This window comes from Pseudopodoces humilis, chromosome 8 (genome assembly GCF_049639895.1).
Source record: "Pseudopodoces humilis isolate 2021_Gansu_Grassland_sample_001 chromosome 8, ASM4963989v1, whole genome shotgun sequence".
Lineage (NCBI taxonomy): Eukaryota > Metazoa > Chordata > Aves > Passeriformes > Paridae > Pseudopodoces > Pseudopodoces humilis.
In genome coordinates this window covers 19,341,835-19,365,110 of record NC_142207.1, presented here as the reverse complement: position 1 = coordinate 19,365,110, position 23,276 = coordinate 19,341,835, and the positions used below count along the sequence as shown (strand labels likewise).

Sequence of the window (23,276 nt, the reverse complement as noted above, 5' to 3'; positions counted from 1 at the left end):
GCGCAGGTGCGTGCCCCGCGCTGCCGCCGCACGAAATGTCGCCGCCCGGTGGCTCGAAACTTCACGTTCGTCCCGGGGTCCCGGCAACCGCGGGGAGTGTGGAGGGCGCACCTGGGCCGGCCGGCGGCCCCGACGGCAGCAGAGCTCATTTGTTACCGATCCGTGCCCGCGAAGCGGCTGCCGTGAGACGCCTTGCGGCCGCTCGTGTATCCTGGCCACAAGAGTCCCGCCGGGCTCAGGTGGCGGCGGCTTTGAGGGTCGGAGCAACTGCGGGGAATGTGGTAACACCTCTGAGGCTTCGGCCCGACGCTTCTGCGCTTGCTGCCATCAAGCGGCCCCGCTGGGGGTGCAGAGCAACGCCGGGCTCCGGCAGCAGCACCGCACCCTGGGGTGTCCGCATTGCTGCGCCCAGAGGTACCAGCGTGCGGCTGCCTGCGCGCTCCCACCAGGAGAGAACGCATGTGGATGGGATTCACCGTCTTTCACATAGCGATCGCCTGTTTTAAACCCTGATAAATAGATTTTCAACTGTGCAACGGAAAACTTTATACTAAAAAATCTATTCCTGAACGAGAGTAACCTTCTACCCGACAGCTACGGGCCTCAAGGCAGCTGCCTGTCTTCTGGCTTTGCCTGCGTTTCCTATGGCTGCCCGTCTGCTGGCGGCTTGTGTCGCGCTGCGGTTCTCTCAACGACCGCTTTTCCCAGCGCACCGGCAAAATCCCAGTTCCTTGTTCTGTCCCTAAGGGCTGTCAGGAGCGGGACCACCGAGAAAGCCCGGTCTGCCAGGTGTGTCTTCCGGCACTTTCTCAGGAACCGCGCAGCGGTGACACGTGAGGCTGCAATAAAACGTCTCGTGTTTCTAATACACGACCCCATAGCTCGCACTTGTTAAGGACACACGGAGAAGTTCCGTGGCGCTCATTCCCGCAGGTGCCCGTCAGCCCTTGGAAGGGGCGGGGCGGTGCGCGCCGGGGGCGGGCGGCGCGTCGGAAGTGCGCGGCGGCGCTCGGCCCGGCCCGGCCGAGCTGCGGTGAGTGCGCGCGGGAGCGAGCGGGGGCCGGCGGAGCGGGGACGGCGCTGTGGGGCGAGCGGACGGTGTAGGTGGTGGCGGTCGCTGGGGCTCGGTTCCTGTCCCGCTTAGAGCTGGCAGCGGGCGGGCCCGGGCGGTAGAAGTGGAGCCCAGGGCCTGAACTGCGGGAGCCGGAGAGGAGAGGGGCTGCCGCCGCTCCTTCCCCATCATTGGTGCGCCGCCAGCTGCGTCCCGGGAAACGGCAGCGTGAAAACACCCGGGAGGTGCTGAAGATTACCAGGGGGGTTTAAGTATGAAATAATTTAAGACCATGTGTAGTTTATTTTTATTATTGTAACTGATAACGCATTATTTTCTTTAGTTAAACCATAAACATGAAGAAATTAAAGCTTAAAGAACTGGAAAGCTGTCTTCAACAAGTTGATACTTTTGAAAGTCCAAAACTACTACTTGAACAGTATCCAACTAGACCTCATATTGCAGGTAGAGGTGACCCACACTACCGTTTCCTCTTTTACTAGTTTATCAGCACTTTTTGAATTAAAAGTTTTTTCTACTGCATTGTCTCCTTTGAAGGCTTTATACTAAAAGTAGTTAAGAAAGTATATCCAACAGGAATGTGTATAGTAGTATTATGGTAATGTCCAATACAGAAATCAAATAAATTAATCTAAAAGATAATGTTGTGATAGAAGCAATTTTAATCTGTAACTGTAAAAGCTGAAATGGAGTTATGTCATGACCCACAAAACCAGTAAAAGTGTATATATAGACACTTGTCTATACCTTAATTATACTATTTTCCGTGGTTTATATCCTTCTGTTGATTTTCCCCCATGAAGTTTAGAGGCATAATTTTTCTACAAGCAATATACTCAGAGCTCTATCTCTCCACCAAAGATCCAGAGTTTGTAACTCGTCAAAATGTTTTTGACTCTTCACATATAAATGAAAAAGAGAACTACAGGTGGTAAGAACATCACCTGGAAATTAATTAAAGGGGTTTTCTAATGCAAAATTAAGAGTTTTCTGAAGGCAGAAACAGCTTTTCTTGATTAATCACACACATATTTGGTATTATTGACCTGTTTTGTTTGTTTTGGGTTTTTTTTCCCCAGCATGTATGCTTTATACAATTCACAATACTTTTGATGATATTGAAAACAAAACAATTGCAGATTTAGGATGTGGTTGTGGCATGCTCAGCATTGGAAGTGCAATGTTAGGAGCAGGGTAAGTATTCAATATTAAATTTGGTTATATTTTTTTCTGGCATAGAAGAATAGAAATTAATACTGAAACATAGCAATGCTGAACTAAAACATTTCAGGTTAATCATCTGGTGCATAATCAGGCTGTTTATTAAGTTTTAACTATTAATAAGCATTCATACTGTGAAACGGATGGACACTTGTCATGAATTTGGAAGCCATTTACTTTTCCCGTAAGCATTAAATGAACACATGAAACATCTTTAACAAAATTTAGATTTATACTTGAGAAAGGGCAACAGAAGTACTTGAATTTTTATCAGCACTGAATTTATAATGTATGCTTGTTACAGTTCCTAGATAAGTTGTGTACACAGATCCCTTACTGTAGAATTTAAATGCCATTTTAGTTTGTAGTAGACTAATATGTGACACTTTTCTTTTTTTAATAGATTCTGTGTGGGCCTTGACATAGATGCAGATGCACTGGAAATATTTAATAGCAATATTGAAGACTTAGAGCTCACAAATGTCAACATGGTTCAGTGTGACATCTGTTCTTTATCTGACAGCATGTCAGATACTTTTGATACAGTTATTATGAACCCTCCCTTTGGTACCAAGCATAACAAAGGTTGGTAATTATGAAACTCAGAAATTATTATAAACAAAACAAGTAAGGGAAATGCTTTCAATGAAAGATCTCCCTTATCAGTTATGTATTCTACTTGCTTAATGTTCTGTTGATCTGGAATCAGCTTCCTAAGATTAACAACTTCAGCATTGTAACTAACAGTCACTGGGATTTGAAATGAACAATACTAAATATTTCATATCCCTATCATTTTTATTTTATTAAAAGCAATTGAGTATGTTTTAGAAATACTTTCTGTACCTTAATGTATTCCGTGGTGTTTCTCAAGTAGCTATTATTCCATAAACAAAATAAGCAGATCTTTGAGCTTCCATTTAACAATTCTAATAATTTCATCATTCTTTTAGGAATTGATATGATTTTTCTGAAAACTGCTCTACAAATGGCAAAAACAGCGGTATATTCCCTTCACAAAACTTCAACACGGCAGGTAAGTTCTTCATTTTAATAGGGCAAGAACTAACCAGACAACAAAATAGGTTGCTATATAGATGTCTATAGCTTCATTGATTTGATGATTACTATGTGGGGTATGGTTGGGTTAAATACTGATTTTGTCAAATAACTGCAATCTCACATGCACCAAGATAACAATGTGATCTAATGCTTTGGCTTGAAAATCAAAAGCACAGGAGACTTACTAAGTACAGAGGTGTAGATGTTTATAAAACTGATCATCTTGAAAGCTCATTTATACACTATCTACTCTTGTAGCACATTCAAAAGAAAGCAGCAGAATGGGAAGTGAAGATGGAAGTCTTAGCAGGTAATACTTGTTAACAGAAAAAAACCCAAAAATCTTTTGTTTTGGGATGTTATCTCTAACACTGCCAGCCAGTCATAACAGCCTGAGATAAATTTAAGTGTGATTTAACACAGAAGTGACACAGGTCTTTCTGTTTTTAACAGACTTTTTTTATTTTTGCGCTACCTGGCTAGAATACCAGCTGGCATTTAATAAAGCCCTAAGGAATACATATTATGTGCAGAATTAGATTTGTTCCTGGACTAGATTTTGTCTTCAAGCAGAAGTTACCTCTCTTCCTGCTTCAAAGGGAGCATTGCTGAAAAAATGAAGCACAGGTCGGTTTTCACACACAAAAAACCCATCCTTAGTCACCCAAATATTTTTGACAGTTACCTTCCCAGTTCTTCAGTACCACTAACCAGATGCTTTTTACAGTCATAGAACTTGAGAAGTGAAGTTGCACAAGTGCTTGAAGCACAACTGCATTTCAGCCATCCAGTTAAATGTCTGATGGGGATGGCTTCAATGTTTAGTCATCACTACTGCAGAGATGAAACAGGTATGACAGGCCACAACAGATATAGACATTAGAAACAGAAGTACATAGCTGTAGGGTTAAAGAGGCTGATTATCATCCTAGTCTAACATGTATTCTTTATACTGTTCACAGAACTTAGGTTTGACTTACCAGCATCATACAAGTTCCATAAGAAGAAATCAGTAAGTATAAAACCTAAGTGAAAAAATACTGAGGTAAACAAATTCTCCTTAATGAACTTTAGGTTTTAGGGCTGTATGTACTGGATGAAGAATGCTTACAGCATTCAGTCACATCATTGCTGTTACTACATTTTGTAGCTTAACGGGGAAAAGAATCCTGATAATGCCAGTCAAAACTATACACAAAGATTAAAGCCAGCACTGCAATTAGATGGAATTAAGCTAAGGCTAGCTTCCTTGACTCAACTCCTAATGCTCAACCCTATCTGCAGATTGGGCTTTCCAGTGAATGAAGTGCTGAAGGCTACAGTAACAAGGATGTTACAGCAGTAGCATTATTTCAGAGCCAACCTGGCGGTAGCAGGATGAGCTCATGCACTTCATCTCACTGTTAAAAGATACAGTCAAGACACTACAGTATGGCAGCCTAAGCCCACAGCAAGTTCCTAGCTACTAAATGCAGGCCTGGAAAACATGTATCCGCATCCCTTACCATAACGGAAGCAGAGAGGAGACTGAGAAATAGTTAAAGACTAATTGGGTATGTTGAGCAGAAAAGAAGAGAGGCTTTAATCAGCTGGTGACTATGCTCTTGGTGACTTGAACTTAAGATTACTTAAGTCTCTCTTTATCTTTGCTACTTTACTGTTGAAACATTATTTTGTATTAACCAGTCTTTAGTGGAAAGTAGTTTTAAGTCCTGAATTTATTGCCAGCTGCTATTAAACATAAACACAAGATTACAAAGTCCAAAACATTTTACATTTGAATGAGATGCCAGAAAAATTGAGACAACCTGACAGTATAAACAAAACTATAAATAGAAAAGTATTTCAGAGTTTTATGTTAGGAGTAAGCATGCTGCTTAAACAAAAAAAAGAAAGCTGTAACCCAATAAAATGAAGCTTTTCTCTAATTGTAGGTTGACATTGAAGTGGATTTTATTAGATTTTCTGCCAAAAAAGTCCTGAACTGAGGCATGTCTTTAAAACCTATTGAAAATGGAACAATAAAACCACTATTTTTTTAAATTCTTTTATTTGAGTATTACTGATTGCCATCTCCATTTTCTGTTTTCAGTTGTTTTGGTGCAGGTTCTTCCTTTTCTGTTTCCTCTAGTGGTCTCTTCTTGGGACTTGCTGGTTCTGCAAGATTGAATATATAGTCATTTAAGGTAAAGGAAAGCTTTGCCTGAAATCTTCTGAAAAAACAAACTCTTCTCACCATGTAAGTCTGAGTCCCAGTTATCTACAGCCACAGCTACACTAGAGGATTTGCTTGTTACTGTGACTAGAGCTTTTAGATGTTCTAAAATACCCCCTTTTGAAGAGCTTCAGCCCTCTCTAACTCCACAGCAGGAGGGCAAGTAAAAAAATGAAGGAGTAGAATCTACCAGAAGTAGGGTTCAGTGGGTTTTAGTTAAAAAGGTGCACTATGTAATGAACAGAAGGTTAGCTCTTCCTCTGCTCCAAGCTGAATACTGACAGGCCAAACTATTAAATCTTCTCATATCCTTAAGGGGAAAAAAAAGTGCCACTCAAGAGACTGAATCTGTACAGTTGTGTAATGCTGCTGACAACCACCATCTTTCAATGCATAATGTTTTAAACAGCTGTGCAGTATAGCCTTATCAATTATCTTATATGCTTTTTGAACAGCTGTGGAAGGAATTGAGCACAAGGCTCTTAAGGCAGATACTGTCAGGAAGGCAGAAAAGCTACAAAGCTGAGCCAAATCTGAAACACACGTAAGAAACATGAGTACATGGAGCTACTTTTTGTAAAAGTACTGAATAAGCTGCATGAACTGCACAGAATGACATACCTGTTTTAGTATCATTTTCACCATCTTCTTCGTCATTCTCAAACTTTATTTTCTTGCCCTGAAACTGTATTTTTCCTTTTTGTGCACCCTGAGGTATCTTTCCCCCTCTTCCTTTTCCTTTAATTTTGCGCCCTGTGGAGACACAAGATCAGGAACTTTCTATCAGTTGTCTTTTAACTGGCCAGCTGCAAAGACTGCTTTACAGTTAAGGTCAGTATGTAGTATATATTCACTATTTAAAGAGTGAGTTTCACACACCAGTTCTAGGACATTATAAAGGCTTAAATTAGTAAGAGGAAAAAGAACCTTTTGTTTTCTGTTTCAACAATTCCTGCTGATCTTCCAGGATTTTTTTCAGGGCTTCTTTCTCTGCATCTCCTTCTAGCACTTCCCATGAAACATCCTTGTTCCGGAGCTGCAAGTTTCCATTATGTGCTGCTTTGGCTTTTTCCAGAGCTTCTTTGGCAATATCCTTAAATAGGATAATTCCCTTTAAAAGAAGAGTGGCATTTGCATTTTAATCTTACTGCAAAAACATTCAGCTAAAATGATGAACAATATATCCTGTTAAGTGCCTCAGCAAATTTATTACTGATGCATGATTGTAAAACATGTCTAGACTGAAGCAAAGCCCTCAAACTGTACTAATGAACATTCCCGGTTTTGACCTTATCAACTAACAAGGCTGGAACCTTTATCTGTTCTTTTGAAAGAAAGGAATAATTTAATTCTCTAAATATTCTGCAATTTCAAAAGACAATAACTTACTTGATAACATAAAACAATAAACATTTATTTAATCATTCATTTTCAAATTTCAGTATGGGAATCTTAAGTCCTTGTCTAGGATTACTAACCTCCTTTGCGCCTCTAACAAAGTGTATCCACTTGATTTCTCCGTGACCAGAAAATACATCATGGAGGTCTTCTCTGCACGTTTGGTCATCCAGATCACCAGAAAACTTCAAAAGACATCCTGTCTTTTCTTCCAGAGACTTCTAAATTAAATGAAAACCCCCATATTATCACTGAAGACTCAAATTTGAATATTCATATTCCCCCCTCAATCCTCTTAAACGCGATAGCGGTAAATAAGTAGTTGAAGTTACAGTAATTCAAGGATTTTTCCTGTATAACCTAGTTCTGCTGATGTCCAAGTCTGGTACAATGTGTCCCCCCTCATTTTTTTGAGTTTTCTTTGCTTACTGTGATACATTATATGGAACTTGGGACTCCTTTCGTATATTACTTACACTACTTAAAATTTTAAAAAAAACAGCTTCCTGAAGGCTGATAGGTTGAAAATTTATATAATGCCAGTGGAATCCTTAATGGATCCTTTAAATGCCATATAAGAACAATCATCTCAATGGTAAACTCAGGATCACTCTGAACAGGCAAACATGCCTATTAAGAAAAATTCAGGATATGAGCCTTTAAACAAAATTAGTCTATTGAAAATAAGATTAAAACACCATGAAAAAACAGTCTTACTGTAAGTTAGTTGGAAAAGCTGAAGTGACTTTCTAGAAAGTGCTCTATATTACGGTATTCCATGTTAGCTTTATAAAATGTAGGTGATTTAAAAAACCCATACCATTTCAGCATCTGCTGCTTGTTTCTGCTTTTCTTCTTTTTCCCTGCAAAAGAGTTAATTAGTTATAAGTCAGTTCAGGCATGGTCAGACAAGCAAAACACACACTTTGACTGACAATGACTCACTGTTTAGCTCTTGCTTTCGCTTCTACTTTGTTTTGTTTCCTTTCTTCGTTCTTCTTTGTACAATACTCCTCCCTTCAATAGAATATAAATTAATTTAAAACATTCTGTTATAATTAGTTTGTAAGACAGCAGCGGACATTAAACAGTTGAAATTATTTTTCCAAGTTCAGATGTTAAGTCTCCAAAAGGTTCATCTATCAATGCCTGTACAACAGCATGAAAAACTTGCTTCTCAGGCCAAGCCAGGTTCTTGTGTAAATCCACCCTCACCACTGTTAGTTCATATATCAGTTAAGTGGACTTACTTGAAAAGTACTATCAGCTCTGTGTCTTTGTACTTTTGATTTGGTATCTCTGTAAACTTCTTAGCAGATTCAACACTATCAAAAACTGCAAATATTGAGCCCTGTGAAATGATAAGAGATTGTTAAGAGTAATTGAACAGAATGTTTTCCAGGAGACATGCCTGCCCCAGGTCTAAATGCTCATCATTACCTTAAATGTTCTCTGCAATGTTCTCCTCATTTGAATATTTTCAACTGGACCTTTATCCTCAAGCCATTCTTTGATATCATCAAGAGTAGCATCTAGTGGAAAGCCTTTCTGCAAGACAGCAGTGAGCTTCAATTATATGCCACAAAGTGACTCTTAACAATTATAACCTCTATAATACAAGTTAATTCAAGATTTACTCTCAGATGGTTATCAGCTAAAGTCATGCAGGACAGCACACAGAAAAATTTACTTACAACATATACAGATCTGTTTTTAATTGCAGCCTTATACTGGTCATTTAATTCAGGAAGGGGTTTATTTGGAGATCTTCTGATTTTAGTTTTGTCTTCATTTATTTCCATTAAACCAGTCTTGGATTTTCTTAGTGCTTCTACAATAACATCAAAATCTTTTGAAAGGCGACTTAACCTATTGAGTAAGCAAACAGAAGTTATTACCAATACACAGGCAAAACTGAAGCCAGATGTTAAAAAAGCAATAGGAATTGTAAATGCACATCATAAGGCCCCAAATAGAGATAGGTAGCTGAAAGTTACTCTTTTATCCACATTAGTTGTACTTTGCTTTACCTGTTGAATTTGATCATTACTTCTAAAGGTACCCAGCCATCATCTAGTTTGATCTGTTCCTTTAGAAACTTGTCTCTTGGTAGATTGTGATTGCCAAAATAGTACTGCAAAAAGGAAGGGGGAAGGGAGGGGGGGGAAAAGAGGAAAGAGAGACATGTCTTTGAATTTTCACCCTTAAAAAGCTCATTTTCATCTAACAGTTTACTGCAGTAGATTGACACATACCAAAATTAATTAATCTGAACAACTGGGAATTCTGAAATTATTACTTCCTGCTTTAATGTGACACTTTGCCAAAAATTAGCTGCAATGTGTAAGCTGTAAAAACAAAGCCACCGTAAACCTAAACAAACCAACCCTACACTGAAACAGTGCTTCATCCAATTAATGAATTGGTTGAATTAATGAGGCAAAGACAGATTGCAATTTTGTTTAGGAAAGGAGCAAAGCTTATTCTGTTAACATGATAAGCACTCAGCACCCTGATCAAGCTCTGCAGAGTCAAAAGTCAAATTTGTCACCAGCAGATCCAGGTTGTGCTCCTTAAGGGGTATGTATGCAAGAATACTGTATTTGCACCCTGAAAAATCATACTCATAAGACTGGAATTTCTAGGTCTCATTCAAGAGAATACCATAAGATAAATCATTATTTTATATTTAATTTTTAATTTTATTTAATTATTATGTTCTTATTTCAATCTTGTCCAGCATGGGAAGACATTTCAGTTCAAGACAGAAGAGTTAATCAGATTCTTTCCCTGACTAGCAGTCATCTACCAAAGGTCAAATACTTGAAGCCGTAAGCTAAATTGGAATATTTTCACCAATATTGTGGTGTTTTGAAAAGTCAGTGCAAGTTTTACAACACTAAAGCTCTTCCTTTAGTACATCTCAAACTCACATCAAAAGTCTAGTTTTGTCAACTATATATAGCAAACAAACAAAATACAGAGGTTGAGGAATCTCCATGTTTTGTTTGTTACATACAAATAATGGCTCCATATGGTAATGGGCATTCACGAACAGCTGCATTTTTGTCCTTCAAGAAAGCGGTTTTGTTCTAGATGGCACTTAAACCAATGGGCTTATGTTTTTTATTGTAGGATAACCCACCAAGCCTCTAGAGAGACAAAGAGTTAATCTAAAATAGGCATATGTTTAGTTCTAATTTGTAGCAATAAATTACAAAGCCGTAAATAATAATAGCAAGTTATGCAATGTGCCAGTATTTTGACCAGCAGAGATTCCTGAGGAGGAGGATTTTTTCCCCACAAAAATTAAGGCACATAGAATTAAAATGCACTCTCCTCCTATTTGCACAGGTAGAATAACCCCAGCAAACACGGCAGTAAATTGTTTAATGATTCCCTTACTATAGCACCAAAATGCTAGCAAATCAAACCTTTTCTGTTTTGAAATGGCGTTCTTACAAGCAACTCTAGACAAGTATAGCTTCCAACTTAAACTACAGTTACAACTATCCTGAAGTACTAAATACCTGGTACAGACTTGTGATGTTTTTTAAAGAGCTGAAGATTCGAGTCTAATTCCCAATAAAGTTAACTTCTAGTAGCCAAGCCCCTGCCAATGAAGGCCCCCAAAACATCTCAGTCCAGATCCCAAACTATAATCTGAACTTACCTCAATTTGTTGACAGATTTTGCTTTCCAAGATAGACATGTTTTCACCATTTCCATTTTCAGCCATTTTCACCAGCTGTTTTGAAGAGAATACAGAGCAAAAGCACTAAGTTTTGAATAGTACTTTCTACAGACTTACATTCATGTAGCACTGCATTTCATGCAGCCTCATCTAAATAAGGTATCAGCCAAATTCATTAGCCATACATTTATGCCTGTGAAGCAACTATTAACGTGACTACAGAACTCCAAAAGGCAACTATGAAACAACTGGAAAAAAAACCTCCTCACTTTGTTTGTTAAGACAGCATTTGGCATTCAGCAGGCAAGATAAAATTTAAAAAACGCTGGCACTGCACAGCCTTATTTGTTATTTATCTTTTTCTAGGCACGGATTCTCAATTCAGAACAACAACAAAACTAAGAGCCAACATTTGTTTTTTACATCAAATCCAACCTCGCATCACTAGGCAAAACAGTAAGAAAAATATTCAATTCCTACATAAGCATAATGAGAAATGTTTCTGAAGTTTCTGTCTCCTGTTTAATCTTTGGAAAGTTCACAGAACTTACTGGAGGATGGAATGAAAGTATCTGCATTTACTGACACATCCTAAAGATGTCTTGTTTTCGCCTTTACAAATCTGTCTTCACTGCAGTTCTGCTTGAACAGTGAATCAAGTATCTTTGATAACATAAGACATTTTAACTTGGAAGTAACTTTACTTAACTGCCAGTGAGTGTATAATCCCAGTACATCAGATGCAGTCACTAAGAAAGAAGCAACTGGCCAGAAAATTAACAGGGATCAAACATTTTCTATCTAGTTGTTCTTAAGATAAGGATAGAGTGGGAAAATTAATCCTTGAGAAAAAATGTAGCTTTTATGAAGCTGTCAGAAATTAGTTTGAATTCAGTTTTGAACTATGAAGCAGAGATTTCTTCTTTCTCCCTTTGAGCACTAACACACTTGTTAAATCCAGCTACAGAAGATGAAGTGGTTTCTTGGTTGCATTACCCCAATTCATAGATCTGTGACCACAAAGGCTGCTGACAAAGATGGTTTTGCACTCATGTCTTGCATAGTTTATTGGGAAATTTAACCATACACCTTCTGCTCTTCTGCTACTTGCAGGACAATAACATCTTTCAGATCATCGAGATGACTGGCAACACAGAAGCAGGGAAAACTCCCCCAAGGTGCCCTTGTTACAGGAAATTATGTTTTTCATCAGAATGCCCAGTTAGCAGCCTCATCTCCTTACTTTAGTATTTTAATTCCCCAATAATTTTTCAGCCTACGGCAGTCTGCAGTATTTCCATTTCCTCCTTTTCCTGATCTCAATGCTACATTCAATCCTTGGAACTTACTTGTAATTCTTCAGCACTTACAGCCTTGAAAGGTGCTGTGCTTGCACCTGTACCTAACACTGTAACACTCTTTAAAGCATGATTTCAGCAAGTGTTAGTAGCCAGCTATGCTGAGCGTGATCCATTTAGCTAAAAAGCACTTCACAAAACCCGGGCCAGAGCACCCAAGCTGAGAGTTGCAGTTACTTCAGAGATGTCCCACATGAGCCACCCTGACTACAGGAGAATGACACTTCACCACTACTCAGGTGCTGTCTTAACACCCTACTTGTGAGAGAAATCAGTGTTCTATTTTACCCAATTTGATTTAATTTAATGGCAACATATAGAGCAGTCTCTGACTGCTGTCCCAGCCTGCCTCAACCCAGGTACCAAAATACTCAGAACCAAAAACTCAGTTTCCACATAAGGCTCAGCTTCACTGTAAAGAAGAGAAAAAAAACAAAGTCTACTTCCTTAGCAGTGTTTCCAAGGTTAATACCAAAAAGCATGATCTAACACAAGATGTAGGACACGTCCTTTAGACAAAGTCTTACATGTGGAAAATTTTTTCTAAAAAGCATCCTTTCAGTTGCAAGTCATAAACTGTAGGGAAGACTAAGAAAGACTCAAGCTTGCCACACATGGAATTCAGTTCAGTGATTGAGCTCTAACCTATTTAGAACAAAAGCAGAAGCAGCCTTCTAATTTAAGAGAAATTCTAGCCTTGTCTGCACATGCTCACTTCAGACTCTTTAGCTCAGTCATTTGGCACAAGACAACTTCCAGATCAATAGTTTTCAGTTGCTGTGCTGTGGTAAAGACTGATAAAAAGCTACAATGAACAGCAATCACAGTCTGAACTGCATGCAAAATACTACAAAAGATTTCATTTTAAGGGCGTTCTTAATAAACTACACTGACTTGTTCCTTCCATATGCCAAAAGTCTGTATCAGTACCACACAAAACATAAAAAACCAGGTTAAAATAAAGCAAGTAGTCATTAGGTTTAAATTAAAAAAAAATTACAGCCAATTCCCTTAACTAGAACAATTAGATCCCACACTATATTAGCCAGATCATCAAGTAGATTTTCTTCTTACCAGCCATTTAGTTTCAAGCTCTGGACAAAGTTTAGTTGCAGGCTGATTCTACCATTACTGCAATAGAGTGAAAGGCTTTTTTTTAAATAAGAAAGCTTTCCCGATAAAGTAACATGGAACTGTTAATATTATATAAGAGGTCCGAGCCTGTTTTTTATTTAAGGGTAAGGATTAACTACAACCACACATTTTCTCAGATGTTTTTCCAGTAGAATCAGTGCAATGCAAGAAAAAAATTCTTACGAAGAATTTTTAAAGTAATTGAAATGTCAGACCTTGAACTGTGCTAGGAGACCATCAGTTTGCTGTTAACACTTTTACACGCCTGCAGCAGCAACACAGCCCTCTTCAGAGAGCCTCAGGCGCCGCGACCCAGCCTCCCACCCAGCGAACACCTCTGTCCGGCAAGAGCGCCAGCGCTGCCCTCGGGCCGGGCCCAGCTCCCCGCGGCGGGAGCGGTGCCGCCGGCCCCGCTTTCCCCGCAGACCCCGAGCCCCGTGGGTAGCGCCGGCGGCGGGAAGTGACCGCGGCGGGCCGGGCCCGCTCCGCGCCTCCGCCGGGGCAGAGGCGGCACGTGCTCTCCTGCTCCGGGAACCGTCCCTGCCTCCCTCCCGGCCGCCGCGCCGCACCCCGTCACCAGCCCTGCCCCGGCGTGGCCTGGCGCTCCTCGGCAGGGCCGGGCCCCGCGGGGCACGCCTGAACAGCGGCCCCACACGAACCTGCGCGCTCAGGCCCCGCTCCGCCGCTCCAGAGACCGCGGGTCCGCGCCGCGCGGCCCAGCAGCCCCCGCGGCCGAACCGCCCCTCACGTGAGCGCCACTTCCGGGGCGGGAGAGGGGCCACAGAGCGGCCCCGCCCCACGCGGCCCTCGTGCCCGCCCCGCGCCGGGAGCGCGCGCGCGAGCCCGTGAGGGCCCCGCGCGCCCGATTCTGTTCGCCCTTTCTGTTCACAGCTTTTGCGCGCTGAGCAGAAAAAGTAAATTAACAACTTGAATTTGTGCAGTGGTGGTATATTACATTTATTAAGTATTGCAAACATTCATTTAAACACTACAGATGTACTGTGGGCATCTATAGCACTACGAACGTGGGCAGAGCACAATTGAAAATTTTAAGAAATAGTACTGACTTTACAATTTTTGATTTCCACATTATTTAATTTTCTAGTTTACAAGTGAAACAGTAAGACAGTGTCTACCATAATACAGGTCCAATAGCACAATAATTCAGTGTTTACATTGACTGTTTTTAAAAACATGTTACAGACGGCTAAGAGACTCCCTGCTCTAAGCTTCCCACCTCTCGTAGGCTGCTGACCAGATGTCAGAAGCCTGTTGCTCTTGCTGAGTTCATTTTCCTACCTGTGCCCAAGACCTGATTGCAGCACACCTTCTTGGGATGTGCTATGTGAGTTAATTTAAAAGAGCATTGTAGGTTATTGTGAAAAATAGCACCAGTTGAAATTTAACCATGAATCTGAATTCATTCTTCTCTCCGTTTATTCTAATGCATTGAAAATCTCAGAAATTAGGATTTAACTGAAGTCCTAAGCAGTATTTTCTTTGACTTTTGTTTATGCCGGCCAGACCAACAAACGCTGTCCTGACAGGAGAGAAATAAAGGCTTTTTTTCCGCTTTGCACTTAACACTGAGGCCAAAAAGCAGCATTTGCTTGCCTGCAGGTTGCCCAGGGGCACAAAGCAGAGTCCAGTTTCCAGTGCCTGTGCTCCAGCCCTGGAACAGCATTGTCTTTCACCAACATCAAGAACCTAGTCTGCAAGCAGTTGACACGTGGACACTGAGGGGGTTGGTTTTGTTAGTCCTCACCTTCTTTTTAGATCCACTCACTGACTCATGACTGTCTGTGACAGGATAAAGGCAAGAATGAACCTCAAGGCCAGCCACAAGCAGCTGTTCTATGCTCGTGTTTTTCAACAAACATCAAGCTTCATAGGAACATAATTTGCACTGAAAAATTACATAAACATGTTGCGTTTGTTCTGGTTTCATTCAATACAAAGATCACCTTCATGTTCTTGTGATGTTGCCCTTTAAATCCCCCCTGCCCTTGAGCAATTCTCAGCTATGGAGATTTCCAGGAGAAACAAATTCACTTTATCTCTTTTGCCCACCTGCTTGGCCCATGCATTTCAAACAGCCTCTGAGTTCTATTCTCCACAACTCATTAGAGTTTGGAGTCTTTAAACAAATTACTTTGGATGCTTAAATAGATCTCAGTGGGATGGGTTACAAAACAAAATACTAAACACACACACAACCTCTGACATTGTGAGGCAACATATGAAAATATTAAAAAAAGAACTGTACATATACACCGCAGAACTTCACATCAAAGCTAGAGTTGAGTACCACCTGTTACCAGCAGTCAAATGTAAGTCAGAAATAGCATAAAAATGTGAAAGAATAAAAAAAAGCTGAGCGTGCTTATGATCAAACAAAATCAATATTATAAACTCAGAGCTTACTACTTGGAAAAGCCCTTTCTTTGTATCTGAGAAACCAAATAAAACCAAAATTTCATTTTAGGTGGCAGTGCTGGTGTGGGATGTTTCCACCACACCCTACGGCAGCCCTGTGTCATCCTTGCCTCTCACACCAATGTCTAACAGCTGTTTCTGCAGTCATTTTATAAACTGGATTGGGGGTTCAGTGCTAAAAGAGCCTTCTCTGTTCCCCAAAGCATTTCTTCATTTGGATCACTGCTGTCAGGCCACTCAAAGTGTGATCTTTCTCTGTAAATCACTTTACCAAAATCTACTTTCTACATAGAATTTGAAGATCTCATATTAAGTTTTGAGAGAAATAATAAATAAATCAATCTTATAATTTTTTTTCTTCATGCATAACATACATTGACAAATTTCTTTAGTTGTTACCTTTTCTCAAGTCACAGTTTAGAAAAGATCAAATGGTATTAAACAAAATAGAGAAGTTTGAATCTCAGCCAGATGTTACTTTTCCAGTCTCTCTCATTCCCTCCTTCCATTCCACACAAGCACACATCTTGAAATTATATTAAAAAAGAGTTAACACATTAAGGCTTATCTCTGAACACACCTCTCACCCAAAACTACCCAAACTACAAATACCTGTGCATCAGCCAAAGATTCCACTGTAAAGCCTTGCATAGTCTTTTTTCACTTCTCATAGGCGATGTTGAAGAGAGTGTGAGAATGGCAAAGAGAAATGCCCTCTTATTTCTCCATCTGGAAAACTAGTGCACGCTTTTGGCCTATGCTCTGGGGCTACTATCAACATTTCTTCCCTCATTCCTAAGCTCTTCTTTGCTGTGGTACTTGAAGGCAGAGTTGGAGGCATCCTGTAAATGCCCATTTCTGAATCTGATAACCTAGTTATCCAAGTGATATTGCTCTGTATATACCATACACTTATCTTATGTCAATGATCCATTTCTATAGCTACCTTCAGAATACAGAGATTTTATCTTAAGGCCAGTAGTCCTTAGAACTGTATTTTGCTTGGCTTTACTCATCTTAGCACCAAGTCATAGTTTCATCCAGTGATTAACAAAATCAAATAAATTTTTCACAGTAGTTCCTATGTTGCTGTACAAAGTATTATAAGAGAGTAGTTTGAGAACTTCCATGACAAAGAATGACTGGACTGAAAAATACATGGAAATCTTGTTACCACATTTATGTTTCTGAGTTGTTTAAAACAAAAACAAATTAGTTATTAACAACATAGACTAAGAGATTGCATTAGACAACCCCTCATGAGGTAGTACTGTTATGAATACTGCATCTGCTGTTTTCTGTAACAACAGGATGAAAATTAAATGCATTTATGCATTTAAATGCTTACACATTATACACACAGACACAGCCATGTGACCGCATAGCACTGGGAAGATTACCTACTGCTTCCCATTTATTCAGTTCAGGGTCATATTTCTCAATGCTCTGCAGGTATGTTCCTTTTGAATAGGAATATCCTCCTGTTACATAGATGCACCCGTTCATAACCACTGTGCCACACTCCATCCTTCTCTCCATCATGTGAGCCATCTGCTTCCACTCATTTTGCTCTGGGTCATAGCAGTCAGTGATTGTGGTCTGTCCACCCACAAAATAGATCTTGTTTTGTAATGTAATTGAACACAATCCGTATTCTTCAGAAAAAAAAGGAATACAGTACAACTCAGCATGTCAACATTAACTTAAACTGCAAGTATATGACAAATAGTGGGCACCGCTGAGGGCAGCTGAATATCCTCACTGTGCTTAAGAGACACCTCTGGATTTTCTGCTACACTACAGCACCAGTACTCAGCAAAAACTGCTTTAAACACTTACTGTTACCAGATGTAGAACATAGATAAAACCCTTTTAAAATTAATATAAGTAATTTTTGCCAAGTATCAATGAATAGTTAGATTTTACAGAAAGTTATATTATTTAATAGAATGTGGACATTCCTTAATTCAGTATTTATATAGTGATTTCTATAGAACAGATGCTTAAGGAAGGTCCTCCTTTTCACTTTCAGAGTTTGGAAACAGCCGTTGCTGCCCTAGAGGCATTTCTTTTTTTAATTAGGAATATGCCAAAAACCCCTAACTGGGCTTAAGGTCTCTCTCCCAGGTACAAGTAATCAAATTATGCTCTGTGTTTGTTAGAGAAAGTATTTACCTGGATGTGGACTTGTGGTGACAATACTCCACTCGTTGCTACCTGAATGGTATCTCTGGATTTTATCATAGGTGCAGCTTCCCCTGTACCCATAGTGACCTCCAGCGACGTAGATAACTTCATGCAGGACACAGGCAGTGGCATTTCCAACTCCTGTTCACAGTGTGAAAGTCAAACATGCATTCAGACTGCACGTAATAACCATGGTCTGTTCCATCCATAACTCCATTTCAAATGATTTATTAATATTTTATCAACATTATAGGCTTTCAAGTATTTAACTAAATGTGAATAAAATAGATTTATCAAGATATCAGCATCAAGAATGACTAAATAAAACTGCAGTAACCAATACCTATTGTACATAGTACAGCCACACAATAAATAATAATAATAGTAATAGTAATAATAGTACAGCCACACAGGATTTTTAGGCAGTAATTAAAGTCACATTGTCTCACTGATTTTGGAATAGGCAATTAGTTTCACTGTTTCATTAAGTTAGAGTTGTTAAAAAATCATTTAGATGGCAAGAACAAAGACAATGGGAGCTGAGTTTGTTCAGTGTCTCGGGGCATCTTTTCTGATACTTTTATTCATTCTCATGGTATTACTAATTAACCTATTGTATAAACAAAGACACAATCAAAATGGAGCCATTTTAACTCTATCTCTAGGACAACAAAATTAAACAAAGCAAAGGGGGGTCTGAGCACCTAAGTAGTTTCACACTTATGAAAACTGGCCAAAACAATTGCATAGAATATGTAACCCATAGGATTAGCATAGCAGTTCTACTTTTGAAGGAAATAAAAAGAAAATAGTAGCAATGTTTGAGGAAAACATACAAACAATCAAGAAAGTTGAAAAAGCCTGCTTTTTTTTCTTTTACATATACATCCAAAAATTCTCTTGTACATCAAAAAATATTATTTTGCATTAACTTACAGTAAATTTTATAACTAATTATAAATACTTTTATTCATTTATAGAAATGTACAATAAAATGTATAATTGTAGTACTGTTGTTACTATTACAAAAATAATCACAGAATACTCTGAGTTGGAAGGGACCCAGGAAAATCATCAAGTCCACTCTCAAGTGAATGGCACATACAGGGATCAAATCCGCAACCTCGGCATTATTTAGCACCACACTCTGACCAACTGAGCTCATCTCAGAGTCAACACCCTTTGGTTAGGGTGTGATTCATACATCTTTAGTAGATCACTACTTTGGCTGCTAGAAACAGGTATTCGTGCTTTTCATTATTCTCACACTAAAGATTAAACAAAGGATCCTGAATAGATGACACACAGAAATAGGAGGGAACTCCATGCAAGAGATTTTAAATTATGACACCTTTATAAATGACTGCATGAAAAATCTTATACAAAAATAATACAGTCCCTTTATTGGAGCTTGCTGTTTGATTGTGTACTGAATGGACTCTTACCCTAGCTAGTTTTCTGATTTCTTTCTAATTTGAACAAAAATTTTACTCATGAAAGAAGGCAAAATTAAACTGAGACTACCACTTACTTTTCTATTTCTGTTCTATAGCACAGCAAAGCATTTGGATGTTCGTGGTCATTTGGCTAGTGAAGACCTGAACCAAAGTCCAGTAACATTAACAGGAGATACCCATGGACTTCTCTAGAATTTGGATCAAATCCTAAATGTTTCTATGGCACTTAAAAATAGCAAATATAAAAGATTTGACATTGTAGGCAGACACCATACAAAAGTTTACCTACCTTTGATCATGTTTGCGATGGGAAGCCATTTCTGTATTAAAGGATCATAAAACTCAGCTTCTTGGACTGGAGCTCCCTTTCGGTACCCTCCCAATGCATAAATGCAGCCACTCAAGGAAACTGCACAGTGGTAATACCTTGCGTTGAGCATGGGGCAGCCTTCTGTCCACTCATCTCTCTCGCTGTTATATATCCACACGGTGTCAAGAGCTTCAATACTCTCTGTTCTGTAACCTCCTGTCACATATATGTCTGGTCCCAAACTAGTGACCCCATAGCTCTCTCTAGTGTGATCTGGCATCTCTGTTCCCTGGACCCATGCATCGGTTAAAGGATCCCAAACATGCACTTCTGATAAGGGATGCCAATAATATCCTCCAATTACATACATGGTTGCTGTGGATCTTCTGGAAAGACCTTTGGGATTGAGGTTCAGGGCATTATATATGAGTGATCTTATCTTACTGCCATTGAGTCGACATTTTTTTTGCAGGCTTAAAGCTGACCTCAAATACACATTATCTAAGTCTACTTTGATGCAGCTTAGCACTTCACAGATGTCTTCAATTCTTCCTTCCACGTTGTGTGAAACCCACTTAATGACAGCTTCAATAGCTGCCTCTTCTTTCTGAACATTGAGATTCTCCCTGGAAAGAATATAAGAGAGCTTCTCCTTGCCAATGTCCAGAAACTCTTCCTGCTTCCACACTTCTTCAAACTGCCATAACAATATCCTTCTGGACTCTTTCTCCAGCTCCGAGCAATCATGATATTCAGCAAAGGAGTGCATCCCAATGCAGTTGTCAGTATCTAAGTGCCTCACCAGAAACTGCTCACAGGCTTTCTTTACTGACACGAACTGGAGCAGGTCTGCAGCCTGGAGTAGGCTTTGGACATTTTTCTTTGTTATCTGAATCTGTGATGTGTACGCGTAATTCACGAGAGCTTCCAGCACCGCATGGCTCAGCCCGGGAAGGCTGATCTGGTTTTTTGATTTTTCTTTCATATCGGCTGTGAACATAGCTTTAAAATAACTGCTGCAGGCTGCCAGGGCAGCTCTGTGGCAGTGGAAGATGACCCCCGAAGCGCACTGCAGGGTGATGTCGGTGAACAGCCCGTCCAGGTAAAACGTCCGGAACGCCTCCAAGAAGCCGGCGGGGTGCGCAGAGTCCTTGTAGAGGTACGCGTACTCCTCCTGCCCGGGCGCGGCCATCGCCGTTCCCCGCCGCTTTGTCCACGCCGCTCTGCGCAGCCCGCCCGCCCTCCGGAGCTCCCAGCTCGCGGCGGCCCGTGACCGTCTTTGGAAGAGCCGCTGCCGGAGGAAGCAGCGGGGCCGCAGCGACTGCTCCTATTTTGGTGCCCCGGCCGGCCCCCCCGCGCGCCCCTCCGCTAGGCCGGCGGGCCCCGACGTCCAGCCCGGCCCCCGCACGCCCGCTCGCCTCGGGAAGGTCCGGCCCGAAGCGCTGCCGCCGCCGCCGCCCAGGCGCTCCCCAGCCCGAGGCAGGGGTTAAAGGCTGTCTGCGGTGCCGACAGAAGACCCGGCCGTGTTAGGGACAGGAGCAGATGCCTGGGGAGCGTCACCAGCTCGGTGTCACTCAGCCACACAACAAAGCGAGGGGCCTCGGCCGTCGCTGTCAGCGACCTGAAGCCGCTTCTCGCAGGGGGGCCTCGCTGTCGCAGGGCGCTTGGAGAAGCGATATTGGAAAGAGCACCAAGTTCCAGGGGCTCCCCCACTACCGAAGAGCAGGAGTCGAAAGGGAGCAGCCACAGCTCTCCCCAAACTCTTGAACCTGGCAGGGAACAAAGGACAGCCACAAATTAAGCCCACAAACAGACTCCAACTATATGAAAAATTTTCAGGAAGGCTATATTGGCTTTTAAAACTCCTGAAAATGTGATTCATAATTTAAGAAGTCTTTTTTTTTTTTTTCTTCTGCTAGCAACACATTTTCTTTATCTGAAACACAGCAACCTCTGGGTTCAAGCAGCTGAGGGCTCTCCTTCATCTGCAGCAGAGCTTGGATTCTTTGCATTCAGGCAGGCAGGCTCTGCCAGAGCCAGAGCTTTCCTAGATTGAAAGAACTGTCAGTAATTTCTCCAACCAAAAGGAGAAATTTTGAGAGTTCCCTCTCGACACGGATGAAAATGAATCATATTTTTCTTTTAATTACCGGTGGTATTTCTGCTACAACACCCAGGAGAAACACAAACTAAGGAAGTCCAAACAGGAAAATGTGTATGGTCATACTGCTCTGCCATCCTTCCTCCCATGCTAACCCTGCACCAGGATTCAAACTGGTCCTTGGCCTTTACACAGTAACATGAGACAAAAATAAAATGATCCAAACTAACAAAAAATCCTCCGCAAAACTGAAAATTCCCCACACCTACACACATCTATGCCTTCCCTTTTTTCAACCCCTCTTGATGAACTGTTACCCTGGAGAACTCCAGTTCTGTAGTGTAACCCAGGAATTACAGCAGCCTTGCTGTCTGACATGGGCCTGTCCCTCAGCTACATTACTCCATTTCTTTCTCTAGAAAATTCCCTTGTGCAGCCCTAAATCTTTATACAATCCCATGCCAACAGCTTTGTTTTGGTTGCATTTTTCCATTTCATCAGCTTCCTGTGGACAAGCAGGAACTTCTTCCAAGTCTTGGCTATCATACTCACACACAATACTAAGGCTAAGTACTGGCATAGTAGTGGTGTATGACAGCACACCCGTTACCATACAGAAAGTTTCCTGTACATGTATGACTTCCATTATGCTTTTTTTTTTTCATGTTTTTACCTAAGTCATCTCCTTCCAGAGAGCAAGTCATGAGGTCAGCAACACTTAGTACTGAACATATGTCCTCTTCAAGGAGTTTCTCCCTTTCTTTTGGTTGGGCTACCAGCTCAAACCAGCTTGACTCTTTGGAGATATTCATCTCCCCTCCATTGTAAACAAACATGGAAAACTTTGGTAATCATGCTGCTTCAGAAAAGCCCTTGCTTTTATTAAGTGGGGGAAAAAATCCCAAACAAGACCTGATTAATAGCTTAATGGTTTGCCTACCGGAATTGAAAATTTTCCTCTGTCTCCAAAATGCACTCTGTCTAGCAAATATAATCAGCTCTACCCTCTACTTGAAGTGATTAGAACATAATTGCTAATATTTCAAGTACTTTGCTTTGCTTAATCTACTCTCAACTCCTACTTCAACAATTTCATCAAAGCCACAGAAAGAACCCTTTTATGAGCATGAAGAATAATTTCTCATCCAATTTCTCAGCCTCACAGCAAATTACAAGGTAGATCCCTTAAGGCTAAAAGAACAATAGTAATAGTGGAAGAAAAAGCTAAGTAATTATTGATATACTACTTTTTGTTTAAATAAGTAGTAACTGAGATCTGTGGACAAACTGAAAGTAAGCTATTCCATAACTATGTTCTGAAAAACACAGAAGAGACCAGCACAGAATCTGGAACATTCGGCAGCACATCTAGAATTAAGGAAACACGACTGTCCTGGTTTTGGCTGGGATAGAGTTAATTTCCTTCTTAGCAGCTGGTTCAGTGCTGTGTTTTGGATTTACTATGAGAATCATGTTGACAACACACTGTTTTGGTTGTTGCTAAGTGGTGCTTACCCATAGTCAAGGACTTTTCAGTTTCCCATGCTCTGTCGGTGAGAGGCTGCACAAGGAGCTGGGGGAGCATGGCCAGGACAGCTGACCCGGACAGGCCAAAGGGATATCCCACAGCA

General features: G+C 40.7%; 3 protein-coding genes across 12 annotated transcripts; 1 reads left to right on the top strand and 2 right to left on the bottom strand.

Moving 5' to 3' along the window:
- The first annotated feature begins 130 nt into the window (after positions 1 to 130).
- On the top strand, positions 131 to 11,590 carry METTL5 (methyltransferase 5, N6-adenosine). 6 transcript variants are annotated; one of them, XR_001331264.2, is made up of 10 exons: positions 965 to 1,033; positions 1,395 to 1,516; positions 2,152 to 2,266; positions 2,697 to 2,878; positions 3,247 to 3,329; positions 3,614 to 3,665; positions 3,809 to 3,982; positions 4,083 to 4,206; positions 4,318 to 4,367; positions 5,290 to 5,401. XR_001331264.2 is itself a non-coding variant. In XM_014249388.2 (8 exons), the coding sequence occupies exons 2-8, from the start codon at positions 1,408 to 1,410 to the stop codon at positions 5,341 to 5,343; spliced, it is 645 nt and encodes a 214-aa protein (XP_014104863.1). In that variant the 5' UTR covers positions 131 to 789; positions 1,395 to 1,407; the 3' UTR covers positions 5,344 to 5,401. The 6 variants fall into 6 exon arrangements, 4 of the variants coding, with proteins under 4 accessions (XP_014104863.1, XP_005519836.1, XP_014104862.1 ...); XR_015773152.1 differs by lacking the exons at positions 3,809 to 3,982; positions 4,083 to 4,206; positions 5,290 to 5,401 and adding exons at positions 5,448 to 5,541; positions 11,029 to 11,590; XM_014249388.2 differs by lacking the exons at positions 965 to 1,033; positions 3,809 to 3,982; positions 4,083 to 4,206 and adding an exon at positions 131 to 789.
- Positions 5,056 to 13,905, bottom strand: SSB (small RNA binding exonuclease protection factor La). Of its 4 annotated transcripts, XM_088059179.1 has the most exons (13): positions 13,814 to 13,883; positions 13,095 to 13,151; positions 10,642 to 10,716; positions 8,999 to 9,102; positions 8,663 to 8,837; positions 8,409 to 8,516; positions 8,219 to 8,319; positions 7,914 to 7,985; positions 7,789 to 7,831; positions 7,049 to 7,189; positions 6,498 to 6,681; positions 6,192 to 6,323; positions 5,056 to 5,512 (listed from the first exon to the last, which is right to left on the bottom strand). In XM_088059179.1, exons 3-13 carry the CDS (start codon positions 10,705 to 10,707, stop codon positions 5,415 to 5,417), a joined length of 1,224 nt encoding a protein of 407 aa, XP_087915305.1. In that variant the 5' UTR covers positions 10,708 to 10,716; positions 13,095 to 13,151; positions 13,814 to 13,883; the 3' UTR covers positions 5,056 to 5,414. The 4 variants fall into 4 exon arrangements, with proteins under 4 accessions (XP_087915305.1, XP_014104866.1, XP_087915307.1 ...); XM_014249391.2 differs by lacking the exon at positions 13,095 to 13,151 and having other exon boundaries at positions 13,814 to 13,905; XM_088059181.1 differs by lacking the exon at positions 13,095 to 13,151 and having other exon boundaries at positions 7,049 to 7,186; positions 13,814 to 13,905.
- A 205-nt stretch (positions 13,906 to 14,110) lies between these two features.
- On the bottom strand, positions 14,111 to 20,771 carry KLHL23 (kelch like family member 23). Of its 2 annotated transcripts, none has more exons than XM_088059178.1 (3): positions 19,524 to 20,771; positions 17,766 to 17,918; positions 14,111 to 14,954 (listed from the first exon to the last, which is right to left on the bottom strand). In XM_088059178.1, the coding sequence occupies exons 1-3, from the start codon at positions 20,734 to 20,736 to the stop codon at positions 14,854 to 14,856; spliced, it is 1,467 nt and encodes a 488-aa protein (XP_087915304.1). In that variant the 5' UTR covers positions 20,737 to 20,771; the 3' UTR covers positions 14,111 to 14,853. The 2 variants fall into 2 exon arrangements, with proteins under 2 accessions (XP_087915304.1, XP_005519835.1); XM_005519778.3 differs by having other exon boundaries at positions 14,814 to 17,245.
- Between the last annotated feature and the right edge of the window lie 2,505 nt (positions 20,772 to 23,276).

Bases quoted from the DNA above. Each gene is read 5' to 3' on its own strand.
- METTL5 (XM_014249388.2), top strand. From the start codon at position 1,408: ATGAAGAAATTAAAGCTTAAAGAACTGGAAAGCTGTCTTCAACAAGTT. The intron at 2,879-3,246 runs GTTGGTAATTAT...TCATTCTTTTAG, and splicing joins TGGTACCAAGCATAACAAAG to GAATTGATATGATTTTTCTG. The intron at 3,666-4,317 runs GTAATACTTGTT...TACTGTTCACAG, and splicing joins GAAGATGGAAGTCTTAGCAG to AACTTAGGTTTGACTTACCA.
- SSB (XM_014249391.2), bottom strand. From the start codon at position 10,707: ATGGCTGAAAATGGAAATGGTGAAAACATGTCTATCTTGGAAAGCAAA. The intron at 7,832-7,913 runs GTGAGTCATTGT...ACTCTTTTGCAG, and splicing joins GCGAAAGCAAGAGCTAAACA to GGAAAAAGAAGAAAAGCAGA. The intron at 6,324-6,497 runs GTTCTTTTTCCT...GTGTCTCCACAG, and splicing joins GTTGAAACAGAAAACAAAAG to GGCGCAAAATTAAAGGAAAA.
- KLHL23 (XM_005519778.3), bottom strand. From the start codon at position 20,736: ATGGCCGCGCCCGGGCAGGAGGAGTACGCGTACCTCTACAAGGACTCT. The intron at 17,919-19,523 runs GTAGGTAAACTT...CACTGTGAACAG, and splicing joins CATCGCAAACATGATCAAAG to GAGTTGGAAATGCCACTGCC. The intron at 17,246-17,765 runs GTAAATACTTTC...TTTTTTCTGAAG, and splicing joins CACCACAAGTCCACATCCAG to AATACGGATTGTGTTCAATT.